Source organism: Abramis brama (genome assembly GCF_963993115.1).
Source record: "Abramis brama genome assembly, chromosome: 19".
In the NCBI taxonomy this organism is placed as follows: Eukaryota; Metazoa; Chordata; class Actinopteri; order Cypriniformes; family Leuciscidae; genus Abramis; species Abramis brama.
In genome coordinates, this window is record NC_139981.1 from 2,439,225 (window position 1) to 2,464,899 (window position 25,675).

General features: G+C 36.3%; 1 protein-coding gene across 2 annotated transcripts; it reads right to left on the reverse strand.

The window, feature by feature from the left end:
• Positions 1 to 431: 431 nt before the first annotated feature.
• On the reverse strand, positions 432 to 24,287 carry egln1a (egl-9 family hypoxia-inducible factor 1a). Of its 2 annotated transcripts, XM_084093977.1 has the most exons (5): positions 23,392 to 24,287; positions 8,546 to 8,665; positions 3,685 to 3,821; positions 3,523 to 3,590; positions 432 to 1,072 (listed from the first exon to the last, which is right to left on the reverse strand). In XM_084093977.1, exons 1-5 carry the CDS (start codon positions 24,004 to 24,006, stop codon positions 1,017 to 1,019), a joined length of 996 nt encoding a protein of 331 aa, XP_083950103.1. In that variant the 5' UTR covers positions 24,007 to 24,287; the 3' UTR covers positions 432 to 1,016. The 2 variants fall into 2 exon arrangements, with proteins under 2 accessions (XP_083950103.1, XP_083950104.1); XM_084093978.1 differs by lacking the exon at positions 8,546 to 8,665 and having other exon boundaries at positions 23,392 to 24,256.
• Between the last annotated feature and the right edge of the window lie 1,388 nt (positions 24,288 to 25,675).

Below are 25,675 nucleotides of genomic sequence, written 5' to 3' on the forward strand. Positions count from 1 at the left end.
CTGTAGATTTTCTCACCTGATTTATGAATGTACATACTGTGTTTGCCACAAGGCGGCAGAGTTTGGCCATTTCCATCTGTTGTTCCTCATTTCCCTAAAGACCCGTAAAAGAGCCGAGATAAGATGAGGCATATAAAGTCTCAGTGAATCTCACGTTTTTGTGTACATCAGCCTATTAAATGCTGAAGATGGTTACAAAAATCTGGCCAGTTAATATTCTGTCATTTATTCCATATTTAAAACACCAACTTTGTTGATTTTGATCTGAAATTAATATTTTGTATTTTGATTAGTAAAGAGCTGTTATTGTGCAGCAGCAGATGGTGAAATATCAAATATTTAAGCGTTCAAGCACACGAGTATAACCGACAGCAGGAAAAATAAGCAAAATCACATATTACAAAATTAATATTTACAAATGCAACAATGTGTAAAATGCAAACAGGCTTTTATTTTGATGAATTTAAACAATAACTTGCAGGTCATGGCCCTGTGCATGTAACAAAGTTAAGCTGTAGGATTGCAGATGACATTCCCATGATGCATCTGCCAGAATACACATGCCGAAAGTCCACTACCTCGCTGGCACTGGGTGCATTTCAGTACGAACAGACAATCTGATCAGTGGTTATGAGAAAGATCATGCATAGATGTGCGACTTGATTCATAAAGATCAGGTCGAAATGCAGAAACTCGTCCCAGATCCAAAAGCCAAAAAAAATTGATTTCTCCTTTTAACATTTGAAACATTCCTCCGAAGCACTGTGACTCCAGTCACATGAGAATGAAATCCAGAATACTGTACCTTTTTAAAAGTAAAATTCAGTCGTCATATTCAAAGTTAGCTGGTTTTCCAGGAACTGTGGTTGAATTCTGCAGAGCTTTAATCTCTATTAATTCAATCCTCCTCTCCTTCTCTTGCTTCGTCACGGACACCCGCTGCCTTTTCCGAATCCCTCTTCTTCTTTTTCCACGCAGCATGTAACCAGGAAAAGTCTGGATTAATGGCACTTTGATTAGCTTGGTTCAGACGGCTTGTTTAGCTCCACCTTCACTCCTTTTTCACCAGCACCTTTACAAAAAGAAAACCAGGAGGAAAGAATTTACCCTTTACATTTACCCTCAGAGTTTGACACAATTTCTATTTTAAAGGGATGGTTGATTATGATTATACTTTTTTAACTATAGTTAGTGTGTAATGTTGCTGTTTGAGCATAAACAACATCTGCAAAGTTACGACGCTCAAAGTTCAAAGCAAAGGGAGATATTTGCTTTTAAAGAAATCGCTTTTTAAGGACGACAACAAACGGCTGGTAGAGACTACACCACATTCCTCCCGGGTTAGTGACATCACCAACCCTAGAATTTACATAAACCCCGCCCCCTGAACGCGATTTATAGATTATCAAGACAGAATATGCTAATCAATGACTAGAAGATACTACACATAAACTACATAAATTCATCAACTAACCATTCAGAAATGTCCTGTTGCTTCTACATGTTGTCACTTCTTCTTGAGTCTCTCCATCATTGTCTGACTTAGGTTTCAACATAAACATTGAAATTTTCAGTGCATGTGTGTGTGAGGTAAAAGGACACAGGCTCTTGTAGCTCCGCCCCCTGTACCGGGAGCAGCAGCTCATTTGCATTTAAAGGAACAGACACAAAAATGGTGCGTTTTTGCTCACCCTCAATAAGTGACAACTTTAACATGCTATATAAAAATATCTGCGGGGTATTTTGAGCTAAAACTTCACACACACTCTGGGGACATCAGAGACTTATTTTACATCTTGTGAAAAGGGCATTATACCACTCTTTTATCTTCTAACTAAATGAGCACATGATGCTTTCTGTGAGGAAATTTAAGTAATTATTTCCTGATAATCTTCTATCCTCAAAGCTCTCAAATAACATACAGTAGAGGCTAAAAGGGCGTCCGGAGGGGATATTTGTTTTTAATGACTTTACAAGTTTGATTAAACCATCAAAATATGAGCAAATTATTTTAAATGAGGGAAGAACAAAACACTAAACTTGGTTACGGTATTTATCTGACAAAATTATTTGGCAAAGAAGCCAGGTAGAGCTACAGGTTTTATTTTACTATGCAATAATAATAATAAGAAGAAGAAGAAGAAGAAAAAGAAGAAGAAAAATAATGTAGATAAAAAAAAAAAAAAGCTCACTGGAAAAAGCATACATTGACTACAACATAATTAGATATTAATATTTCGTTGGTTCTCCCTTGTTGTTGCATGTGTTCATAATTTCTTTGAATGACAGCCTGGCCAAAAATGATATCGACACAATTTGGCATGTTTCATTGCACTATTATTGCAAATAAAACAACTGACTCCAAGCACAACTACGCAATACACTTAAAAAATATTCAACACATTTTTAACCCTCTGGTGCTCTTCGCTTGGCGGTCAAAAATCACTGAAAACATTTCTGGTCACACTTTAGATTAGGGTCCAATTCTCACTATTAACTACGACTTTTACCTCAATAAACTCCTAATTACTGCTTATTAATAGTTAGGAAGGTAGTTGTTAAGTTTAGATATTGGATGATTAAGGGATGTAGAATATGGTCATGCTATAATCTTTTTATTTAATATTTTGTATTTTTAGGGGATTTTATCGTACTAAATTATATTTATGCAGTAGTTATAATGTCGTAAACTGTCGTAAATCTTGAATTCTTTGGATCACAGACTGAAGTTTGGTCTCTTTTTAAAGACGACACTTGACAGATTATTGCTGAAGTGAAATAAAGAGAACTTAAAGTTATATCATTTTATGTTTGTGATGAAAAATGCATACTATTTTAAATTTTTATATTAAATATATATTTTCCAAAACATGTTTTACTCTAAAACTGCGAGAAAATCAAAGCCATTTGTTTGGCCGCAGTACCAAACGCTTCCACTAGATGAAATGCGCTTATTTTTGACCGCGAACAATACAAGTGTGACTATTTTTTTCAGGAATATTTAACCTTTTTGAATCATGACCATGATTTTTGTGTGTGTGATCAAACAGCAAGCGCCAAAGCCTTTACCAAGTTTCATACCATTCTGATAAAGTAAAAAATACAAAAAAAGTTGAATTTTTCAGTCAAAAATTACCGAAGAGCACCAGAGGGTTAATAATATTAAAGACTTATGGCACTTGAAATTGATTTTCACACCAAATCATGTTCTCAGTTTGAATATTCAGGATAGAGAACAAGATTTGAAGGCAGAGAGGAAGATATTGTGAGAATAACGAATTCAATTTCAGTCTGTTCCTCACACAAATCTATCATATGACTTCAGAAGACTTTACAACTGTACAGACTCATAGTACAAAAACAATATGGTCCTTTTTGGAGCTCGACAGACGTGCTGACTCTGAACTGTTGTTATATTTAAAAGATATGCTGCTCATACATCCTCTTTAATAACAGCATACAGGTTTGGAACGACTTCAGGGTGAGCGAATAATTACAGGTTTTATTTTTGGGTGAAATTACCTGTGAGGTACTTCTCTTTAGCTCTCGCCCGCTCATCAGCATCAAAATACCACACGGTAATGGCATATCTATAAACACAGGAGAAGTTTATGAGTTATAAAGGGGAAAAAATGACTAGACAAAGATGAAAATGCATGTGTGTGTGTGTTTGTGCATGAATACCTTGTAGCGTACGCAGGCTGGACCTCGTGAGGGTTTCGTCTGTCAGACCAGAATAAAAGCAAGCGGTCAAATTTGGGTTCGATGTCCGCAAACTGGGCTTTTCCCTCTGGAAATATCCGCAGTATGCCTCCGTGATCCTAAAGACACAGAATAACATCAATCACTTATGAGCTTTAGTTATAGACAAAAGGTACATAAGAAATACAGAGGTGGACAGTAACAAAGTACATTTACTTGAGTACTGTACTTAAGTACACTTTTTGAGTATCTGTACTTTACTTGAGTATTATCTTTTTTGGAAACTTTTTACTTTAACTTCACTACATTTGAAAGACAAATATCATACTTTTTACTCCACTACATTTCTGTCAAGGTCCTTGAGTAGAAAGTAGTAACATCAGTCAGGGGATGATTGTGGTTTGGAAATGAAAGTCGGGTTGACGTCAGAACCCGACGTCAGATTTACGCCAAAACCCGACATCAGATTTACGCCAAAACCCGACATCAGATTTACGTCAGAACCCGACGCCGGACAGACGTTGGATTTTGGTTGGAAATGTAAGTCGGGTTGACGTCAAAGCCAAAAAACTAAGCCAAGGGCACTATTTGAGGGGACAGCCATTTGGGTGTCCAAAACCATTGTAGACGTTATTGAGTGCACTTATTCAATCTCACATTCAATCCCACTACTGGAACTGTGTTCTAGAAATACGGTAAATGTGATATTGATATGAGGGTAGGCAGGCATAGATTCAGAGGCATAAGGGACTGTAAGTATTACATTCAACAATGCAACAATAATAAAACAATGCATTGACATTTACTTTTTACTTTTGATACTTAAGTACTTTTAAAAACGAGTACTTCTGTACTTTTACTTAAGTAAGAATCGGTCTTTACAACTTTTACTTGTAACGGAGTAATATTTGACCAGTAGTATCTGTACTTTCACTCAAGTAAGGAAGTTGTGTACTTTGTCCACCTCTGAAGAAATACAATCTCAACTAACTGTATTTTGGCTCGAGAAAGCCTGACCAGAAAGTTTGAGTTCGTTTGTAAGAGCTTGAAGATACATGATTGCTAGGGGTGTTACTATGCAGTTGCTAGGGTGTTGCTCAGTGGTTACTATGGTATTCTAGGTGGTTGCTACAGTGTTGCTATGCAATTGCTATGGTTTTCTGGATGGTTGCTAGGCGTTTGCTAGGGTGTTCTGGGTGGTTGCTAGGGTGTTGCTCTGTGGTTACTATGGTGTTCTAGGTGGTTGCTACAGTGTTGCTATGCAATTGCTATGGTTTTCTGGATAGTTGCTAGGCGTTTGCTAGGGTGTTCTGGGTGGTTGCTAGGGTGTTGCTCTGTGGTTACTGTGGTGTTCTAGGTGGTTGCTGCAGTGTTGCTATTCAGATGCTATGGTTTTCTGGATGGTTGCTACTGTGTTCTGGGTGGTTAAAAAATACAATATCAACTAACTTTATTTTGGTTTAAGAAAGCCTGACCAGAAAGTTTGAGTTAGTTTTAAGAGCTTGAAGATAGATTGCTAGGGTGTTACTATGCAGTTGCTAGGGTGTTGCTCTGTGGTTACTATGGTATTCTAGGTGGTTGCCACAGTGTTGCTATGGTTTTCTGGATGGTTGCTAGGGTGTTCTGGGTGGTTAAAAAATACAATCTCAACTAACTGTATTTTGGTTTAAGAAAGCCTGACCTGAGTTTGTTTGTAAGAGCTTGAAGATAGATGATTGCTAGGGTGTTACTATGCAGTTGCTAAGGTGTTGCTCTGTGGTTACTATGGTATTCTAGGTGGTTGCTACAATGTTGCTATGGTTTTCTGGATGGTTGCTAGGGTGTTCTGGGTGGTTAAAAAATACAATCTCAACTAACTGTATTTTGGTTTAAGAAAGCCCGACCAGAAAGTTTGAGTTAGTTTTAAGAGCTTGAAGATAGATGATTGCTAGGGTGTTACTATGCAGTTGCAAGCGTGTTGCTAATCAGTTGCTATTGTTTTCTGGTTGCTAGGCGTTTGCTAGGGTGTTCTGGGTGGTTGCTAGGGTGTAAAATGTTCCCTCTGAAACAATAAATCATCCCTTTCCATATAAATGTGATTTTCCTCTGATGCCGTTATGAATCATAAACTCGCATAATATCATGCTAACGTGACTACTGACAATAAAGTCGACTCAGCAGTGCGTGACTGGAGCTTTTTTAGTGATAATGATAAATTCCATTAGCGAAAATACCAGAGCGACACAAACAATGAGAGGCCAGGTCTGGAGGAGGCTAGGATAGGAAACACAGCGGAGCGAGGCCTTCCTGAACAGGGATGAGAGGAAAAGACCAGATGCTGGATAAAGACCTGTACGCCGAGGGTGCGAGAATATGAACCTTTCACACGAACGACACACTGCTCACATGCACACACTCTCTCTCTCTCCAGGGAGCTGAGCACACGCTTCACACTGCTCACCAATGCATGCGCATTCAAGCACAAAAGTGCAAAATCATCAGGGAAGTACACTTTAAAATGCTGTGATGTCAGCTATTTTTTCTACACTGAAAAAAGTGGTAACATCTAAATGAACTGGTTTTATTCAAGTCAAAAACATTATTTAACGTCACTTAACCAACGTACACTACAAGTTTAAAAGTTTGGGGTCAGTAAGATCTTTACAATAAGATTCATTAGTTAACATTTAGTTAATGTATTAACTAACATGAACTAACCATGAGCAATACATTTGTTACAGTATTTGTTTATCTTTGTTAATGTTAGTTAATAAAAATACAGCTGTTCATTGATTGTTCATGTTAGTTCACAGAGCATTAAAGGGATGGTTCGGAGTAAAATCAACCTAGGGTCCTTTGCACCATGACCTCGAGCCAAACACCCCCAGAAGCCTTTATTCCCTTGGTTGAACATTATTAAAGTTAGAGCTTATTTAGAGAGATCAGCCGGATGGCTTAGTGCAGGCGCTAATGGATCCAAGGATGTATTTCGTAAATTACCCCACTAATAATGCCCAGATTGGCACCAAACTTCTACAGTAGTACAAATAGGTTCTGTACTCATAAAACGAGGCATTGGAAAGTCTGTAAGTACATCAGGAGTTTATTTACTAAAATCACAGAGAAGCTCTGGTAATAATTGCTTTACCCTTCCTCTCCATGTTAAACTAGTCCAGTCCGAATAGGGCTATTGAGACAGTGGAGTCCTATCGGTATTTGGGGATCCACATCGATGACAGACTTGACTGGACAAAAATCACCGGAACAATCTATAAAAATGGCCAGAGACTCTACTTCTTGAGAAGACTCAGGTCCTTCAAAGTGTGTAGCAAGATGCTTCACATGTTCTATCAGTGTGTCGTTGATAGTGCCCTGTTTTACGCCGTAGTGTGCCGGGGTTAAAGCTGGAGATGCCAAAAGGCTGAAGAAGCTTATTAAAGGGTTAGTTCACCCAAAAATGAAAGTTCTGTCAGTAATTACTCGCCCTCATGTTGTTCCAACCCCGTAAGACTCTCATTCATCTTCAGAACACAAATTAAGATATTTCTGATGAAATCTGAGAGCTGTCTCACTCCTCCATAGGCTTCTCTGTTATTGAAACTTGCCGGCCCAGAAAGTTAGTAAAGACAATGTTTAAAATAGTCCAAGTGACTACAGTGGCTCAACCTTAAGTTTATCAAGCGACGAGAATACTTTTAGTGTGCAAAAATAACGACTTTATTCAACTCTTCATTTTCTTCTGTGTTTCTCTGAGTGAGTTCACGTAGTGTAACAGCGCAGCGCTTCTGGGTTGTACGTCAGAACGGAGGCTTACTATTGGCCGACGCTTGGTCATGTGTGTGATGCTGGCCAATAGTGAGCCTCCGTTCTGACATACAACCCAGAAGCTGTTACAAGATTTAGAATATTTCAAGTATTTCACAAATAAAATATTAACTTATTAAATTACATAAACTGGAAATGAGTATATGTAATTTAAAGGAGGAAAAGGGGAAAAAATATTTTAAAGCAAATTCAAGATCCATAATATCTGTAGTTGTATAGGAGCAACTAACTATAAGTATTATCTTTGCTATGCAACATAATTTGTGCTTTCTGAAAATCTATTCTTGAAAAAGACCATCAGAGGAAAACAGGACCAAGGCAGCAGGTTAGAGTCAAAACCAAGCAACTAAAGGTAAATATGGTGGATTTTATGTATGAAATCGAACTATAGTCAACGAGCATGGTATACAAAAGCATTGTGCGACAGGACATTTATGCAATCTTTAAAAAGCACATTTAAAAGGTATAATGCATTAATTGCACGGTTCATGTGCGAGTCGTTTTCCAGTGTAATGAGTCTCGTGCCTCATTTCCCTGACTCGGTAAGCGGTTTCAGTAACTCTCCTCCTGGTTTTCTCTGGAGATTACAATCTCTGAGGTTAATGGGATTAGGCCGAAATGAAGCAGGCCTACTGGCACGTATGCAGTCGCTCGCCATTCATGCCGACTGTCAGAGTCATGTCAACTTTCTGTAGCGCTTATACAGATAAAGCATGCTTTAAACATGGCAAAGCCAGACAATCTTTCATATCAAACTCTTCAGAATAGGATGCAATGGTATTGGGATGGATGAATACACACACCTTAGGTATATGCGTCTTTCTGGTCTTCTGTGCACTTGCATTTGTATATACCTCATTATTTTCATAATTGTTTAAAAAAATGATTATTATTAATTTATTTTTTCTCTGTTTTGATTATTGTTATCTGTATTGTAACCCACGCTCTATCAATGTATTCCTTTTGTATAATTTTTTGTTATATTTTATGTATCATAAAAAAAGAATAGGATGCAATGAATTACAGATGATTCACTTACCTTGGCATCCCAATTCTTATTAAGGTAATATATGCATGTGACGCATCTCCCATCGCCATTTGGGTTGTCCACATGGCGCACGTATCCAGTGCCTTTAGCCGGGTAACACGCCACCATTGCCTGTCAACAAAACAGAGTAAATAGTCAGAATTTTGATATGCAAGCATCAGTATTGAGATCTGAAATATCATAAATGCAACATTAATGAAAATAGTTACAATAGATTGTGCGCCCCTAATGACACAAACTCTTAAAGGGATAGTTCACCAAAAAAATGATTTACTCACCCTGAAGCCATCCTAGGTGTATATGACTTTCTTCTTTCAGACGAATACAATCAGAGTTATATTCAAAAATGTCCTGGCTCTTCCAAGCTTTATAATGGCAGTGAATGGCTGTTTCTGTTTTGAAGTCCATACAAGTGCATCTATTCATAATAAAAGTGCATCTATCCATCATAAAAGTGCATCTGTCCGTCATAATATACAAGTGCATCTATCCATGATAAAAGTGCATCTGTCCGTCATAACATAAAAGTGCATCTATCCATCATAACATATATCCATGGATGGATAGAAGCACTTTTATGATGGACAGATGCACTTTTATGATGGACAGATGCACTTTTATGATGATGGACAGATGCACTTTTATGATGATAGATGCACTTTTATGATGGATAGATGCACTTTTATGATGGATATATGCACTTTTATGATGAATAGATACACTTTTATCATGGATAGATGCACTTTTATTATGGATAGAGTCACTTTTATGATGGATGAATGCACTTTTATGATGGATAGATGCACTTTTATGTTATGATGGATAGATGCACTTTTATGATGGATGAATGCACTTTTATGATGGATAGATGCACTTTTATGATGGATAGATGCACTTTTATCATGGATAGATGCACTTTTATCATGGATAGAGTCACTTTTATGATGGATAGATGCACTTTTATGATGGATAGATGCACTTTTATAATGGATAGATGCACTTTTATGATGGATAGATGCACTTTTATGTTATGATGGATAGATGCACTTTTATGATGGATGAATGCACTTTTATGATGGATAGATGCACTTTTATCATGGATAGAGTCACTTTTATCATGGATAGATGCACTTTTATCATGGATAGATGCACTTTTATCATGGATAGAGTCACTTTTATGATGGATAGTATGATGGATAGAGTCACTTTTATGATGGATGAATGCACTTTTATGATGGATAGATGCACTTTTATGTCATGATGGATAGATGCACTTTTATGATGGATAGATGCACTTTTATGATGGATAGATGCACTTTTATGATGGATAGATGCACTTTTATCATGGATAGAGTCACTTTTATGATGGATAGATGCACTTTTATGATGGATAGATGCACTTTTATAATGGATAGATGCACTTTTATGTTATGATGGATAGATGCACTTTTATGATGGATGAATGCACTTTTATGATGGATAGATGCACTTTTATCATGGATAGATGCACTTTTATCATGGATAGATGCACTTTTATCATGGATAGATGCACTTTTATAATGGATAGATGCACTTTTATCATGGATAGATGCACTTTTATCATGGATAGAGTCACTTTTATGATGGATAGATGCACTTTTATAATGGATAGATGCACTTTTATCATGGATAGATGCACTTTTATCATGGATAGATGCACTTTTATCATGGATAGAGTCACTTTTATGATGGATAGATGCACTTTTATAATGGATAGATGCACTTTTATGTTATGATGGATAGATGCACTTTTATGATGGATGAATGCACTTTTATGATGGATGAATGCACTTTTATGATGGATAGATGCACTTTTATGATGGATAGATGCACTTTTATCATGGATAGAGTCACTTTTATGGACTTCAAAACAGAAACAGCCATTATAAAGCTTGGAAGAGCCAGGACATGTTTTAATATAAGAAGAAAGTCATATACACCTAGGATGTCTTGAGGATGAGTAAATCATGAGATAATTTTCATTTTTGGGTGAACGATCCCTTTAAACTCAAGAGCACAGGATGTGCATCACTGTTTTGTAGTTTTGTGAAGAGTTTTAACTCAGGAATAGCGCTGATACTGAGTCAGTGTTGTGCTCGGTTGCAGACTGGATTGCAGGATGGCGCCTGCGTTTGAAGTGTGGGTTAAATAACTGAGTCCACAGATTAAAGTAGGAGTTTTTTTAAATCATGAGCTAATTTTCATTTTTGGGTGAACTATCCCTTCAAGATGTGGACTTCAGATGAAGTGGTTTAGGTTAAAAGCAAAGCTTCATATGGTCATATGGAGGGATGTGGCGTTCAGTTCAAATACTGGGACAGATGTGATGATGTGAACGTGTTGAGAGGGATGTTTTCAGCCCAAACCAGCATTGTCAAAGTCTCACAACAGAAATGACGCAAGTTTTCCACATTCTACACATTATTATAGCAACAAACATCCCAGTCCTGCAGAATGAAAACATCCATCTCAGTTTCCTTCACTTCTGCTCTTATGTCCCTTGTTTACAATATGGAAGGATTTAAGATTGAGTGAACATTAATAAAACGCTTTTCTTCTGAACCCATGAAGGCATTTGATCAGATTTGCTTGAGTAAAAACACAAGAATTGCTTCTTAACAAAACATTTTTTTTTACGTTATCTTGGCTTACATGTTATCAGTTGATCTCACTATTACAAACCAGACTTAGAAAGTCCTTACTTTTTTACTTTTCAGTTATTTGGGTGAATAATTTCCCCTAAAATAATAATTATAATAAACTTTTTTAATTTAATAAATTTAAGCCCATATACAAATATTACCAAAATGTATAAATATTTTACAATTAAAAAATATTTTAAATTATTATTATTATTTTAATTATTCGGGTGAATAAAAAAAAAACTAAATTCAATACAAATATTTAACACTAAAATATAATAAAATAAATAAATAAATAAATTTAAGCCTGTTCAAATACTACCAAAATGTAAAAATACTTTACAATTTTGATATATTTAAAAAAAAATGTAATTAGTTTATTGAATTTTAAATAATTAAAAATACACTTTAAACATTTTTTTATTAAAATAAATAAATATTCAATAAAAAATTTAATTATTTTTAAATGATTAAAAATACATGTTATTTTTATAGATTTTAATTATTTAGGTGATTATGCAAAAATAAATAAAAAAGTAAAATAATGTGTACAATATATACAATTTTATCAAGAAAAATCTATCTATTTAATTTACTTTTTGAATGTATAAGTCAAGTTTAATTTAATTTCATAACATTTCACTTTTTAATGATTAATTAATAAATACTTTTTTTTACAAATTTTTGTTACTAATTAGAGGAAATCATTTTACTTAAATATAAAAATATATATTTTGTTATACAATATGTTTTTTAATTCAATCATTTTAAGTCAGTAAAGAAGTAACTGCATTGGCCTATAGGTTTGGATAGCATGGGTGCAGATCGAGTCTCACACACTGCAGGAGGTCTGAGGGCTGGACCCTGGCAATCCTTTCCTGAGCGTCACAACATGTCGTGCTTCAACCCTCACGGAAGACTCGATCTGAGGCCAAACCTCCACCTCATGTGTGAGAGAAACAGAGATGAACTGATGTGAACCCCGGATGCTGTTGGCCTGAAGCCAGAGGAAGCTGTGTTTTAATGATCCTGCTACGTGCAGTGCGTGAGGGACTCTCTCTCGCTCTCTCTCTCTCTCTTTCTCTCACTCACTCTCTCCCCCACCCTCTCGCTCTCTCTTTCTCTTTCTCTTTGTCCCCCCCCCCCCCCCCCCCCCCCCCCCGTCTCGAGATGGGCTCAAGATGGGTAAACACACAGTCAAACCAAAAAATATTCAGACACCAGATATTTTTTTCAAATATTTTTTTACTAGTGTGTGCAGGACTCTATAGTTCATTTATGTAAGTGAGGATAGCAAAATAAAGTAAACTGTGACATATTATACCCAAAAATTCTTCATACAGTGACTACCAGTAAAATGTATAAAAATTTGGGACCAAAAATGATTCCGACACTTTGAGCTGATCATGTTTTGCTTGTGTGTTTTTTCTTTAATTGCTAATGCTCTTTTTACACACAGACTGAACAAAATGAAGCATTGCTTGGTAATTGGTTGAGCTAAACTGGTATTATCTAATTGTGTAGTTAAATTTAACAGCTGACAGATATTCAACATAATTCATGTGTGAGACAATCTAACAGAAGGATGGACAAAACCAGTGAAATATCAACTGATTCTTGGCGTTTTATTACCATTTTCTAAACTATAGTGAATAAACTGTGATAATGTGAGAGATGTGTCTGAATACATTTTGGTTTGACTGTATTTGTCACTGCGTAAGAAAGTGTGCGGTCCGGCACACAGAAGAACAGGACACTAGTGCTAAAGAAACAGTGCTCATAAATCCCAGCTTTAGGTCAGTGTTGCTGAAATCTATTCTTCTCGGCGTGGGTCAGTTACGGGGCGAGTGTGTGTGGGAGGGGTTTCACTTCAAAACCAAATGACTAAACAAAAACACACGGACCATCATGTCTTTCCACACACACTTCCCGTAAAAACTCCTGAAAACAAAAGGAGCCGAAGACAAGTTCAGCAGATAGTGTGTGTGTGAACGGATACACACTTCATGAATCATCATCACTTTAAAATGATTTAAAATATGCATTTTTTAAAAATATGATATTAATTACTTGGGTATATTTAATAATTTAAATATGGACTTAGGCTAAATTTAAAAAAGAAAATCACCAAATTTCAGTAAGTGATTAAAAATAATAGCTTAATTTACAATTCCATTTTTTTCCCTTAATTAGTTTAAATTTACACAAAACAAGATTTTATTTTTTGGAGTTAATATAAAAAACACCAAATCAACAAATACCATTTTTACTTAATGATTTTTTTAAAAAGATGTATTTTTAATTATTTAGAAAGTATTAACATATACATAAATCGGGTGAATATATATATATATATAAAAACCTAAATCAACAAATACAAGACATTTCGCTTATCAGTCAGTTTAAGCCTAATTTAAGTTGAAATGACTTAAACATCCAAGTTGATGCAACTTTTTTAAAAAAATACTTTTTACGAGTTTAATACTTTTTAAATGACTAAAAAAGAATAGCTTAATCAACAAATTCAGTGTGCTTTTTCTAAACTCGCATTAAAGTCTGAAATACTTGATTCTGATTGGTCAAACAATTGTAACAAATTTTGGTCATGTTGTTATTACACAAAAACCTTTTGAAATATTCGGATACAATTTAGAAGTCAAATGTTACATCTGCCCCTGGTCTCCCCTAGACTACATTTTATACTGCAGCTCAAATCAATATTTCATTCATTCAACATGCATTAATTATGCATTTGGTAAGGTACTTATTTTTCCAAGTAATGCATTCAATAAGAAAGCAATTTTACTCTACAAACGAGGTTCTTTTGCCCCTCATGAAATGCCAATGCATGTCCACGGGCTTCATGCTCTTCAGATCAGGCTTCCTCGTCTTCAATGCTTGAGTTCTGACTCACGCTGGTGAGCGTGCCGGAGCTTTTCAGCAGCTGGCTCTCGTACAGTAGATGTGTGTGTGAGATAGCGTACGCCTCAGCCTTACTGTAAGTGTGTTTGTGTGTGTGTAGAGGCCGTTGCTGTATACTAGCGCTGTCATTCTTCCGCGTTCCTCGACGGCCTCATTAACAGGCGATCCGGACGCTGAGGGCTTTTGTTTACATTCCAGCCGCTTCAGAACTATGTCCGAATATTAACAGAGTTCCTGCCCTACGATCCATAAAAACCCCAACAGCAGGATCCCTCATTACTGAAGCGTGTTCACACGGACAGATCTATGTAGAGCGGCCATTTTTGGTTCCCCAAATAACCCTGTGGTAAAACAATCAAGCTTTCAATGTTGTTTATGTGGCGTTTTTAATATGCTTTAAGACAAACCATGTGTAAATTCATAAGTCGACACCATTGCTGAGTATTTTCTCCTTAAAACTGCAGTGAACCAAAGACAGTCTCAAAAACACGCTTTGAAATCGCTGGTGTTTCTGACGTCACAAACTACCTTGTAACCAATCAGATCAACGTGTGATCGTCAACCAGTGGATCTCTGAGCTGAGTGAGTGAGTGGAGGCGGGGCTCATTTGCATATTCATAGAACCACGTATACTAAATGAGGCAAGGGTGTCAAGTTACATTTAATTGCATTGCAGAAAAAATACTTTTTTCTCAGCATATCCTTTGTTTCCAAGTCATGATACGCCTTAAAGTGTATCTAGACATGCATAGTTTTATTCCAAATTGCATTAATTTTCATAGCAAATGTGGTTAGAGTTAAAATTGTTGCATGGTGCAGTTCTGCGGGAAACGCTGTCATTGACGTCTCTGACAGCCTTGAAATGTTATAGGAAAATATCTTATTGAACAAACACTGACTTACTTAATGTAAAAAGAAAAAACAACAACAACTCATCATTATCAAGTCTGCACAAATCCTTCACATATATGATATATGCATTTGGAAGACTTGTTAAACTCAAAGCCACATTCAAACTCGACTTGTTACACGCATTGGTTGAACCAAACTCTACCAGCAAATAAATGAGGACGTGTCACTGTTCAACAAATGAAACGAATATGACTCGACATTATTAATCTGAAAAACAGCTGCCAGATGAAAAAGGGCATTTGTTTTGCCAATAAACCATTTTATGGACAATCAAAGCTTTTAGGCTCCTCCAAAACAACTGATTATTGAAACAATAATATTTTGTTTGATTGTTTGATAAGAGAAGTTTGACAGAGTCGGAGACTCGCGCCACTGTTTATTTTTGTGTCCGATACGAAGCACACGCTCAGTAACCTTCGCTGACTCAAACAAAACTCCAAAAATAAATCATGTAAACGTAATAATAATAAATGCACAAATAAACTGAGAACCTTAGCACTCAAAAGTCAGCGAGGGCACTGCATACATTTTCAGAATCTTGTAAATTTCCTTGTATAAAACAAATAACAGTAACTTTATTAGTTTATTTATTTAGTTAAATGATGCATAAAAACTTATGCATATTATTTGCATCATTTTTTTTTTTTTTTTGGACAAAACTTGGAGGCTTGAGGAAAAGAAACTGAGCCTTAGGGCTTGAAGGGATAGTTCACCTAAAAATGGAAAATCTGTCTTACTTTAACTTATTTTCTTCTGCTGAACTGAAAGATATTTTGAAGAATTCATTTTTGGGTTAACTATCTCTATCCCTTTAATGATTGATAGATATATGTGTTAGATATATTTTAGAGTGATGATATCAAATACACAGACCCTCGGGACAGAATATTGTCCAAAGCAGGAGGAAAAGGAGGATGAAGAAAGCAAACACCAGAGATTCAAAGTGAGAATAACCCATAATCCTGGAACAACTTTAGTATCATACAATCCCTAACCGTCATCTATCCCGGAAATCAGAGGGAAAATTGTTGGTCAAGACCCTGAACACAGTCCTAACCCCAAAATATGACTGGTTAATAACCTTTTAACCCTCGGGTGCTCTTTGTCATTTTTGACTAATGCATGGAACTTATGCATTGGTTTGAAACTTGGTAAAGGTTTTGGCACTTTATGTGAACACACACAAAAAATCATGGACATTATTCGAAAAGGTTAAATGGCCCTGAAAGAAACAAATCGTCACATTCAAAAATAAGTGCATTGGAAATGGGGAACATTTCATCTAGTGGAAGCGTTCGGTACTGCGCCCAAACAAAATCTGACTGAAAGCTCATTTTTTAAGATATCAATCACAAATTTGGAACACAACTTGTTTAGATTTATGGTTTTGATTTTCACGCAGTTTTAGAGTAAACGTGTTTTGGAAAATATATATTTCATACAAAAACCTTTTCAAAATGTTTTTATAACAATAAACGTAAAAAGTTCACATTTTAAAACTTTTTTTTTCCAAAAACAAGTGTCGTCATAAAAAAAAAAAAAGAGACCAACAATTCAAGATTTATGACAGTTTAAGTTGGAAATTTCATTTTCAGGTCTGTGCACAAAGATTTAGTACCATAAAATTTAGAACCTTGAAAAATAAAACATTTTACAAGTTAATATTATTTAAGTTTTTCTATGTCAAATTTCACATTTAACTTAAATGTCTTTGTTATTGTTTGTTGACATTTATTAGCAATTTCTGAGCGAAAGTTGTTTCTACACCAAATTTGTTTCAGTTTTTGAGTAATGAACTTAAAAATTGGTGTTTATGCTACAAATTTGAACATTTGAACTTAATTTCATTAGTTGTCATGAAAAAATGAAAACAATATTACACTGATGTGCATCACAGTGGTGGTGCATATACAAATAATGATCGTCTATGTGTGTTCTAGAAAGAAAGAAAAAAACAGAAAAAAGGGTAGAAGAAATGAAATGAGCCAAATCTGAGCCACTGATCAGTTCAGAGCCAATGAATTCTTGCCAACATAATTAACTCCTCTAACACTCAGGAAATGTGCTGTCTGAGATCATAACCCCAGACCTAGACAAATAAAGTAATATTTTGAGACCCAGGCAATGATAATGTTGGCTCTTGAGACTCCAACACTGAATACTGCTCATATTTAATCAACCATAAGACACCAGCAACAACTGTAAGCATGCCATTTCTCTCAGAAACCCTTGGTTCTGTTAACCGCACATGTATGTGATCTTGTGATAAGCATTTCGCAGACGTCTAGACATTAAGTCAGAAGGGCTTTGGCTCTACCTTTTTATTAACTGGAGAAAGTTGAGTGATTATGCTTTAAGATGTTTGGCATTCCCATGACACCAGCACCTCCGGCATCCTCTTTTCCTATTCGCCTCTACAGCTGCAAACTGCCAGAACAACACACTCTTTTCTCAAGACGGATCTTGGATCTCTGCCTCGGGAACTCACAACCAAACAGCTTAACATGCAAAAGACATTTAAACAATGCATTAGATCACCAAACCCACACTCTTAAAAATAAAGGTTCCTAAAGCAGGTTTGCGCAGCAGTTCAATTCAATTCACATTTATTTGTATAGCGCTTTTCACAATACACATCGTTTCAAAGCAGCTTTACAGAAAATGCATGAGTTCAAATTACAATTTAGAGTGATCTGTTATCAGAGGAAACTTTCTAAGTTATGCATTTCAGAAATGTACATATACAAAATCACAGTTAGCTAAAAATATATTAAACAATGTAATAATTTAATGCAGATATAAAGAGCTTGTTGAAGTAATGGATTCTCCATAGAAGAACCATTTTTGGTTCCCCAAAGATTCCGAAGAACATTTCAAACTGTCATCATCACTATAAAGAACCTTTTGTGGAATGTAAAGATTCCGTGGATGTTAAAAGCACATTATGTAACTTTTCACCACTAGAGGTCGCTCACTCAAAACAAAGGTGTAGCTTGATGACGCCTTGCAGAATCTTCTGAGTTTTTGTCTTCGCCTCTACAGCCGGTGGAGAATACGATGGACTCGGGGATGAAATTATATTCATGGATGACCGGTAATGTATTAAAGATTTATTAACGTTACGAAAATCGTTGGAGAGGAACGAGGCCGCTGGAGCGATTGCTAATGAGAGACGAGTGCGACACACAGTTGAGCTTTTATTACACCACAGACTTCTGCTTCTTCCAGTCATACGTATGTTGGATAACGCAGCACTGTTTTATCATTTATCATTAGATGAATCTGAGTGTGTTGAAAGATGTTATAATGCTACTCTGTTACTCTGTCTACACTTGTTACACACTACAGTGAGCTAGAGCAATATTAGGTACCCTCTAAAAAATGCAGTGTTTTAACCAAAATTTGGCTCAAATATGGACAAACCCAACCATTGGGTTAAAAACTTTAACTTAAAAATTATATATACATATTACATATTTGACCCAAATTTGGGTTGAGTGTATGGTAAAACATGGTACTCGCGGTAAATCAAGAAAACGAGATTCAAACAAACTGTGTTGAGCTGTATAACACAATGATTTGTTTTCTGTCGATGAATGTAATAGTTGCTCACCCATCTGATAAAACATATTTAAGCGTCTTTGGTGTTTCCAAGGTTTCTACCAAATATAACCGTAAATCGAGGGTAACGTGGGTATGATGTCATTGATATGTTAAAACCGCTTATTTCTCTGTATTTAAACATTCTTAGAAACATTTGGGATAATGTAAGTACACAAATCAACAAAATAAATATATAGCATTGTTCAAGTGGTTTTTGAATATTTTGATCCAAAAATCTTACATAGTGTGCCTTTAAAGGTTCTTCGACCATCAGTGTCACTAAAGAGGATTGCGTGATTAAAAGTCTTCCTCTTTTTTTTTTCCTTCATTGACTGTTGTTAGATTGGTCTTAATGCAGCCACACACAGAAAAAAGCCAAATCCACATGACTTGTTGCAAAATTGGGTCAAAAGTCGGTAAAAGCAGGACTCTCTCCATAAGCATTGTTTGCATAGATCCACACACACACACACACACATACACACACACACACACACACACACACACACACACACACACAATGAAGTGTGTACACAGAGAGGCTATTGTAAAGCTGCATACCATTAAAGCAGGTCACGTTACAGTAAAGGACTGGCTGTCGGCAACATTAACTATAAGCTCATGACGTTTTAACCCCGTATGCATTCTTTCTTCTGTGGAATTCAAAAGGAGAAGTTTTAATGAACGTTTGCTTCAGTTATGAAGTCAATAACGTCCAACACCGCTGGTTCTCGTGTGTCTCGTACTCAAAGGGTCATTCAAGTTTAAAAGAGATTTGACTATCAGTGAATAATGACCTAAAAATCAATATGTTTCTCACACAAAAATACTTCAGCGAACAAATCATTTGGACGACTACACTGTAAAAAATGTCCATCTATCACTTATCGGTATATATTTTTGAGAAATGAGTGCTATATGTTCATAAGCATGGAAAAATAATGCTTCATTGATGAAGCTACTTGTAAGTCATTGCAGGGTTGATATTTCTGTAACAAAATGCATGAAGTTGGCTAAGACGTGCAGTGTAAGATCAGACTCATGAATGATGAGACATTCATGGTCAAAGAGCAGAGAGCGAGAAGACACAAATAGTTGTGCCGTCCTTGGAAAACAAGGCAAAGCATGAGAACAACATTAGCACGTAATATTTTACACTTAAACGGATTAGAAAACTGTGATTTGGCAAAGCTAAAGATGACAGATGTTTTAATCTCTTTACTTTGCCAAGTTAAAGAACATGCACTTGTAACGTTGAAACAGGCATTTTCAAAGCTGCTTTAAAACTATATGCATTGTAAAAAAGAAAAGAAAAAAGAAAACATTTCTACAAAAAATGCTGGGTTGTTTCAACACTTGTTTGAGTCAAAAATGGACAAACCCAATCATTGGGTTTAAAACTGTTGGGTTTGTCTGTTTGTGACCCTGGACCACAAAACCAGTCACATGGGTCAATTTTCTTAAATTGAGATTTATACATCATCTGAAAGCTATAAATAAGCTTTCCACTGATGTATGGTTTGTTATGATAGGACAATATTTGGTCGAGATACAACTATTGAAAATCTGGAATCTGAGGGTGCAAAAAAATCGAAACATTGAGAAAATCTCCTTTAAAGTTGTTCATTTATGTTGGCGATTGTGCTGCATTCACTCACAAAAATAAATGTTTTATATATTTACGGTAGGAAATTTACAAAATATCTTCATGGAACATGATCTTTACTTAATATCCTAATGATTTTTGCCATAAAAGAAAAATCTATCATTTTGACCCATACAATGTATTGTTGGCTATTGCCACAGATAAACCCGTGCGACTCGTGACTACTTTTGTGATCCAGGGTCACATATTATAAATGTGCATAAAAAATGTGTCATGGAAACCTGACTTTATTAAGTAAATGTTAAATTACAGAGAAAAAGACAGCATCACCAGATCTATGAAAGAGCTCGGTACAGCAGCAAAACTTAATTGTGTGTTTACTTCGAGGGACTTCACAGCAGCGCAAAGGAAACTGTAGTAAGCAGAGACACTAAACATCAAGGTAACTTGATGTAACGGTTGAATATGAAAGAGAGGGAGGGTTTAGCGGGGTTTACTCCGTGTCTGTGGGTCTTACGGGTCAGTCGCTCTGATATGCTCAGGGACAGTGAGATCTGAGGTCACACGCAAGGCCAAAGCTAAACTGAGGCCAGCAAGAGGCTCAGATGCACTAAAAACAGCGACATACTAATGCAAATGTGGCCTTAACACCCACTCACTTTATTCTTGCTCTTTGCCACAGTTTACAATAAAAGTGAAGTCATCAAACTCTTACAGAAATGTAATCATGTGGTGATCAAAACATGCTTTTAAACTGCTGAAGGTGTTGCTTTTTCTTTACTATCCTCTCCAACTCATGCATTAAAAAACATGTTTATATTAGTGCTTTCAAATGCATCTAACATAAAAGTTTGTGTATGTATGTACGTGTGTATGCATATACAGTATGTGTGTGTGTGTGTGTGTGTGTATGCATATATATATATATATATATGAAGAGTTCAGATGCAAAAGCCTCTAAGTGCCATCTGAAATTTTCTTCTAGAATTATAATTTTTATCAAGCTTGTATATTTAAGTTAGGTATATTTCACTTAAATGACAATTAATAGGTCATTTTCACTGCCATTTAAGTGAAATTGCTGAACTTAAATATAAGCTTGATAAAAATTATCATTCTAGAAGAAAATTTCAGATGAACTCTTCATATATATATATATATATGTTAGATGTGATAATATTGAGGTATTTAAGCACAATCATGTATGAATTTTTTTATGACCGTGAAAAACAAATTCAGTCAAGTGTGTTTAGACTTTAGAGTGTTAGAATATCATCATGAGAGCATAGAAAAAATAAAAGACTTGCACAAGTTTGACTTCCAAACTGCTTTATCTGAGAAATAATCGTTTGGGTTTTTTTGTTCTTTTTTTTGTTGCATCGACTGTCATGGCAAGTTCGGAGGTAGAACATACACAGAAACGGGGACTGATTTAGACTTTCTGTTTCTGTTCTGCGTTTATTATATCAAATCATGCACTCCCTGCAATCAAATCTACGACCTTGTTATTAATGTTACAGGCAGTTTTTCAAATGACAAAGAAAAAGCGAAAGTGTTACTCTAAAAGGCACAACAAATGCCACATGCACCACAATATTCCAGCTAATGCACAAAGGTTTTTCAGGTTAGGTAACTGCCATCACTGCTTATGTTGCAGTGATCATCTTTAAAGTGTGCAAACTGCTCAACTACACCACTGTACGAGGGTAACATAAAAATCTGAATATAAATATTCACTGTAATTTTCTGTGCTGAAAGTATCATTTTCCTACCCAACCCAAAAATAAAGGAATAAATCACTTGCCAAAAAGAAATTGCAAGGATGCAGTTACTCTGGAAATGACGCACTGAATTTAACCAAAATAATTCCAGCTCACATGTCGTTTTCACTATAATTACTCAGTAATAAGACATCCAACAGTATAAGTCAAAAAGTATCCATACGAAATGGTAACAGACTGATTGAACAAGCCAATATTTAAGCATTTATCAGATGATATTGAAATTCTGGCTTTTGTTAATCAAGCAAGCGTGTGCAAGAGAAGGAAAATCATCATATATGTGCAGCACACATCAACTTCCCAGAATGCACCTCATGAAGTCGGTTGAGAACATGTTCACGGTGTGTCGAGCTGGAACTGGAAAGTGTTTTCACCATAAATATTTGCACAGTCCCCATCCTTCCATTTGTGTTGTTTTATAGTTTCGATATTATATATATATATATATATATAAAATATAATATATTTAAGGCATCTAAAATAATAAACTAAGTGCAATGTAGTGTTGTCAAAAATATAGATTTTTCAATATCAATACTGAAATATCTGAAACGCTGCACTTGCTTCACTTTCTCTCTCTCTCTCTCTCTCGCTCTCTCTCTCTCTCTCTCTCTCTCTCTCTCTCATCTCTCCGAATGCGAGTGACACACAAACCCGCCTCTCCTCACTCACTCGTTGCATTTGCTCTGGATGAATATTGTTGGTGTTACAGGGCTTGAATTTCGGCAAGGGATTGCACGTATTGTGCATAATTTTACTTATTCCTGCAGATTTTGTGCTCACACACCGAAAGTTCGCGCGCATATAAAGCCTCTCAGCACTAAATTGAGTCTTTTTCGCTGCTTATTGCGCTTAAACATTCAAATGCACACAAAATAATGTCAAAATGCTGAGTTGGTGAGTATTCAACACACTCAGTTATGTTTTAAGTGAACGTAAACAGTTGAGAAAGAAAATGCATGTATAATGGATCAGTGCGTCAGGTTAATAAACCTGCGCCCAAATTATGAGATATTAATAAATATATATATATGGCAGTTTTTCCCCATGGTATATCGATGTCAAAATTGTGGCCAGTGAAAATGCTGAGTGGCTAGTAACTGGAAAACCTGGACATAATTAAGATGGAGCAGATGCATCTTCATCTTATATCAGCCATTGGCCACCCTGCATCATCCACTGAAAAAACACCAATACAAAATAATAAAAATCCAAATGCATAAGTTTCAACAAAACCGGCTATTAGCAGATTGAACGGACGATGCGTGAAGCCTTCAAAACCACGATGACATGAGGAGCCGTGTTAGTAAAGCATCCTTGACACATACTTACTTTAGTCCTTCCATTAATAGTGTAGTTTCCCAGATTTCCATTGCAATTCCTGACCAGGTCATCCATGCGACTCATTAAGAAGCAGATCTTCTCGCATCCAGGCTCCTTCCCCTCGATCCAAGTGATTTTATCCCCCCTTATGTCCTTAGAAGAGTCACTTTTCTGACTCACCAGCTGTCCGTTAGTGAATTTACCAGCCTGATGGAGAGCTTTCACATCATCTAAAATGGACAGTCCGATGTCTTCACCCAGAAAGTTGTCCACGACACAAATGCCATGTTTGTTCATACACGGGATTATGTACTCAGTGGCCAGTTTTAGTGTTTGGGGTTTGTGTTGTGTGTTGCTGCTGTCAGTTTCTGAGCTTTCACTTCTGGTGAACAGTGTTGGATCAGCTGGTTTCTCCTGCAGCTGTGGAGTTTGTGCCTCAATCTGGGTCTTTTCAGCCTCTCTGCAGGTGAGTTTATGTTTTTTCCAGTGCTGTTTCTGATGTTCTTTGCTGCAGTAGAAGGAGATCCGGCACCGACCGCACTTTAAAAGGTTTTCCATCTTGCCACACAGCTCGCAATACTGTTTATCCCGGTCTGGATCCAAAACAGTAGGGCATCGCTCCATGTTCTCGTTTGCGCGCTGCTGGCCCTTTAAATCGTGTCCTTCCCCACGCGTTCCTGCGGATAACTTTCACGTTGATCCACGCACAACGTGTCAGCCTCAACAAACGCAAACCAACAATCGTATCCGTTTCATCATACAAGTATTTTCACCCTTTCTCCGTTAAATAAACGGATGGGTTTGGGATCGTGCCGCGCGCGCTCCATCCCGCAGGCGCGCTCCTCATGCGCGTGGTTGTATTGGTGTGCGTTCTGCTGCACGTCGCCAGTACAAACCAAACCTCTGACGTCAGACAGGAGGGGCGTGGTCAAGGGGTACAGACCTGATAAATATGCCCCGCCTTGTTTCATTCACATTCACACACGCTGAAAGCGGGATAAGTTGGAAATTGAATTACTGTGTTCGCTCAACATCTGTCGCATTCAGAAGGATTTTAAAATGTTAATGTCTTTGTTAGTAGTATAGGTGGCCTAATTAGCAAGGCTTTGAGTCTACTAAGACAAAGGCTTCGGGTTTTAGTTCTGCTCGACGGGGGTCCGCATGAGCCGATTCGTTTAAATGAAGCGAATTCAGTTTTATCTGTGCCGTCACTAAAATGAGATGCCAAAATGACAATTACTTTTATTGCTTTTGCATTTAAATGAACTGAATTTAACTCGACCTGCTGAAATTAATTAATAAACATAATCTGAAATATATTTATTATATATTATTATATTATAAAATTCTGTCATTTATTACACACCCTCATGTTGTTCCAAACCCGTAAGACTTTCGTTCATCTTCGGAAGACAAATGAAGATCTTTTTGATGAAATCTGAGAGCTTTCTGTCCCTCCATTGACAGCTACGCAACTACCACTTTGAGCTTCAAAAAGATAATAAAGAGATTGTAAAACGAATCCATATGAATTGAACGGTTTAGTCACAATTTTCTGAAGATACTCGATCGCTTAAGTGATGAACAGGCAACATTCATCAACTCACATCAGTTGTGGTAAACACAAGCTCAAGCATGGTCGATTGAGTGTGAGAACCAATGAGATTCATTCTCGTGTTACGCATCACGTTTGAGCTTCTGCAAGAGCCAATGAGATTCATTCTCGTGTGTCAAGCAGGTTCGGTTGAGCTTCTTTTTATGTTCCCTGATCAATTTTTATATGTGAATAAAAGTCTTAATGAAATCTGTTCATCATATAAAGCGATAGAATCTCTTCAGAAGATTTGGACTGAACCGCTCAATTCATATGGATTCGTTTTACGATCTTTTTATGAACTTTATGAAGCGTCAAAGTGGTAGTTGCGTAGCTGTCAATGGAGGGACAGAAAGCTCTCAGATTTCATCAAAAATATCTTCATTTGTGTTCTGAAGATTTCTTACGGGTTTGGAACAACATTAGGGGGAGTAATTAGTGACAGAATTTTTATTTTTGGGTGAACTATCCATTTAATCAGCATATAGTGGTAAGTGGTAAGCCTATTTCATACTAGATACTCTTACTAGTTAGTAAACAAGTTACTATAACACTCAAAAAAGCAGAGTTAATGAAAAACTAATTGGTTTTTTAGAGACAGCGGATCTATTTTCAATGCATTGTTTTGCAGTGTCATTCATGTAAATTGGTTGTAGTATTAAGTGCATATTCTCAGTTCTGGGCAAAAAGAAATCGGTC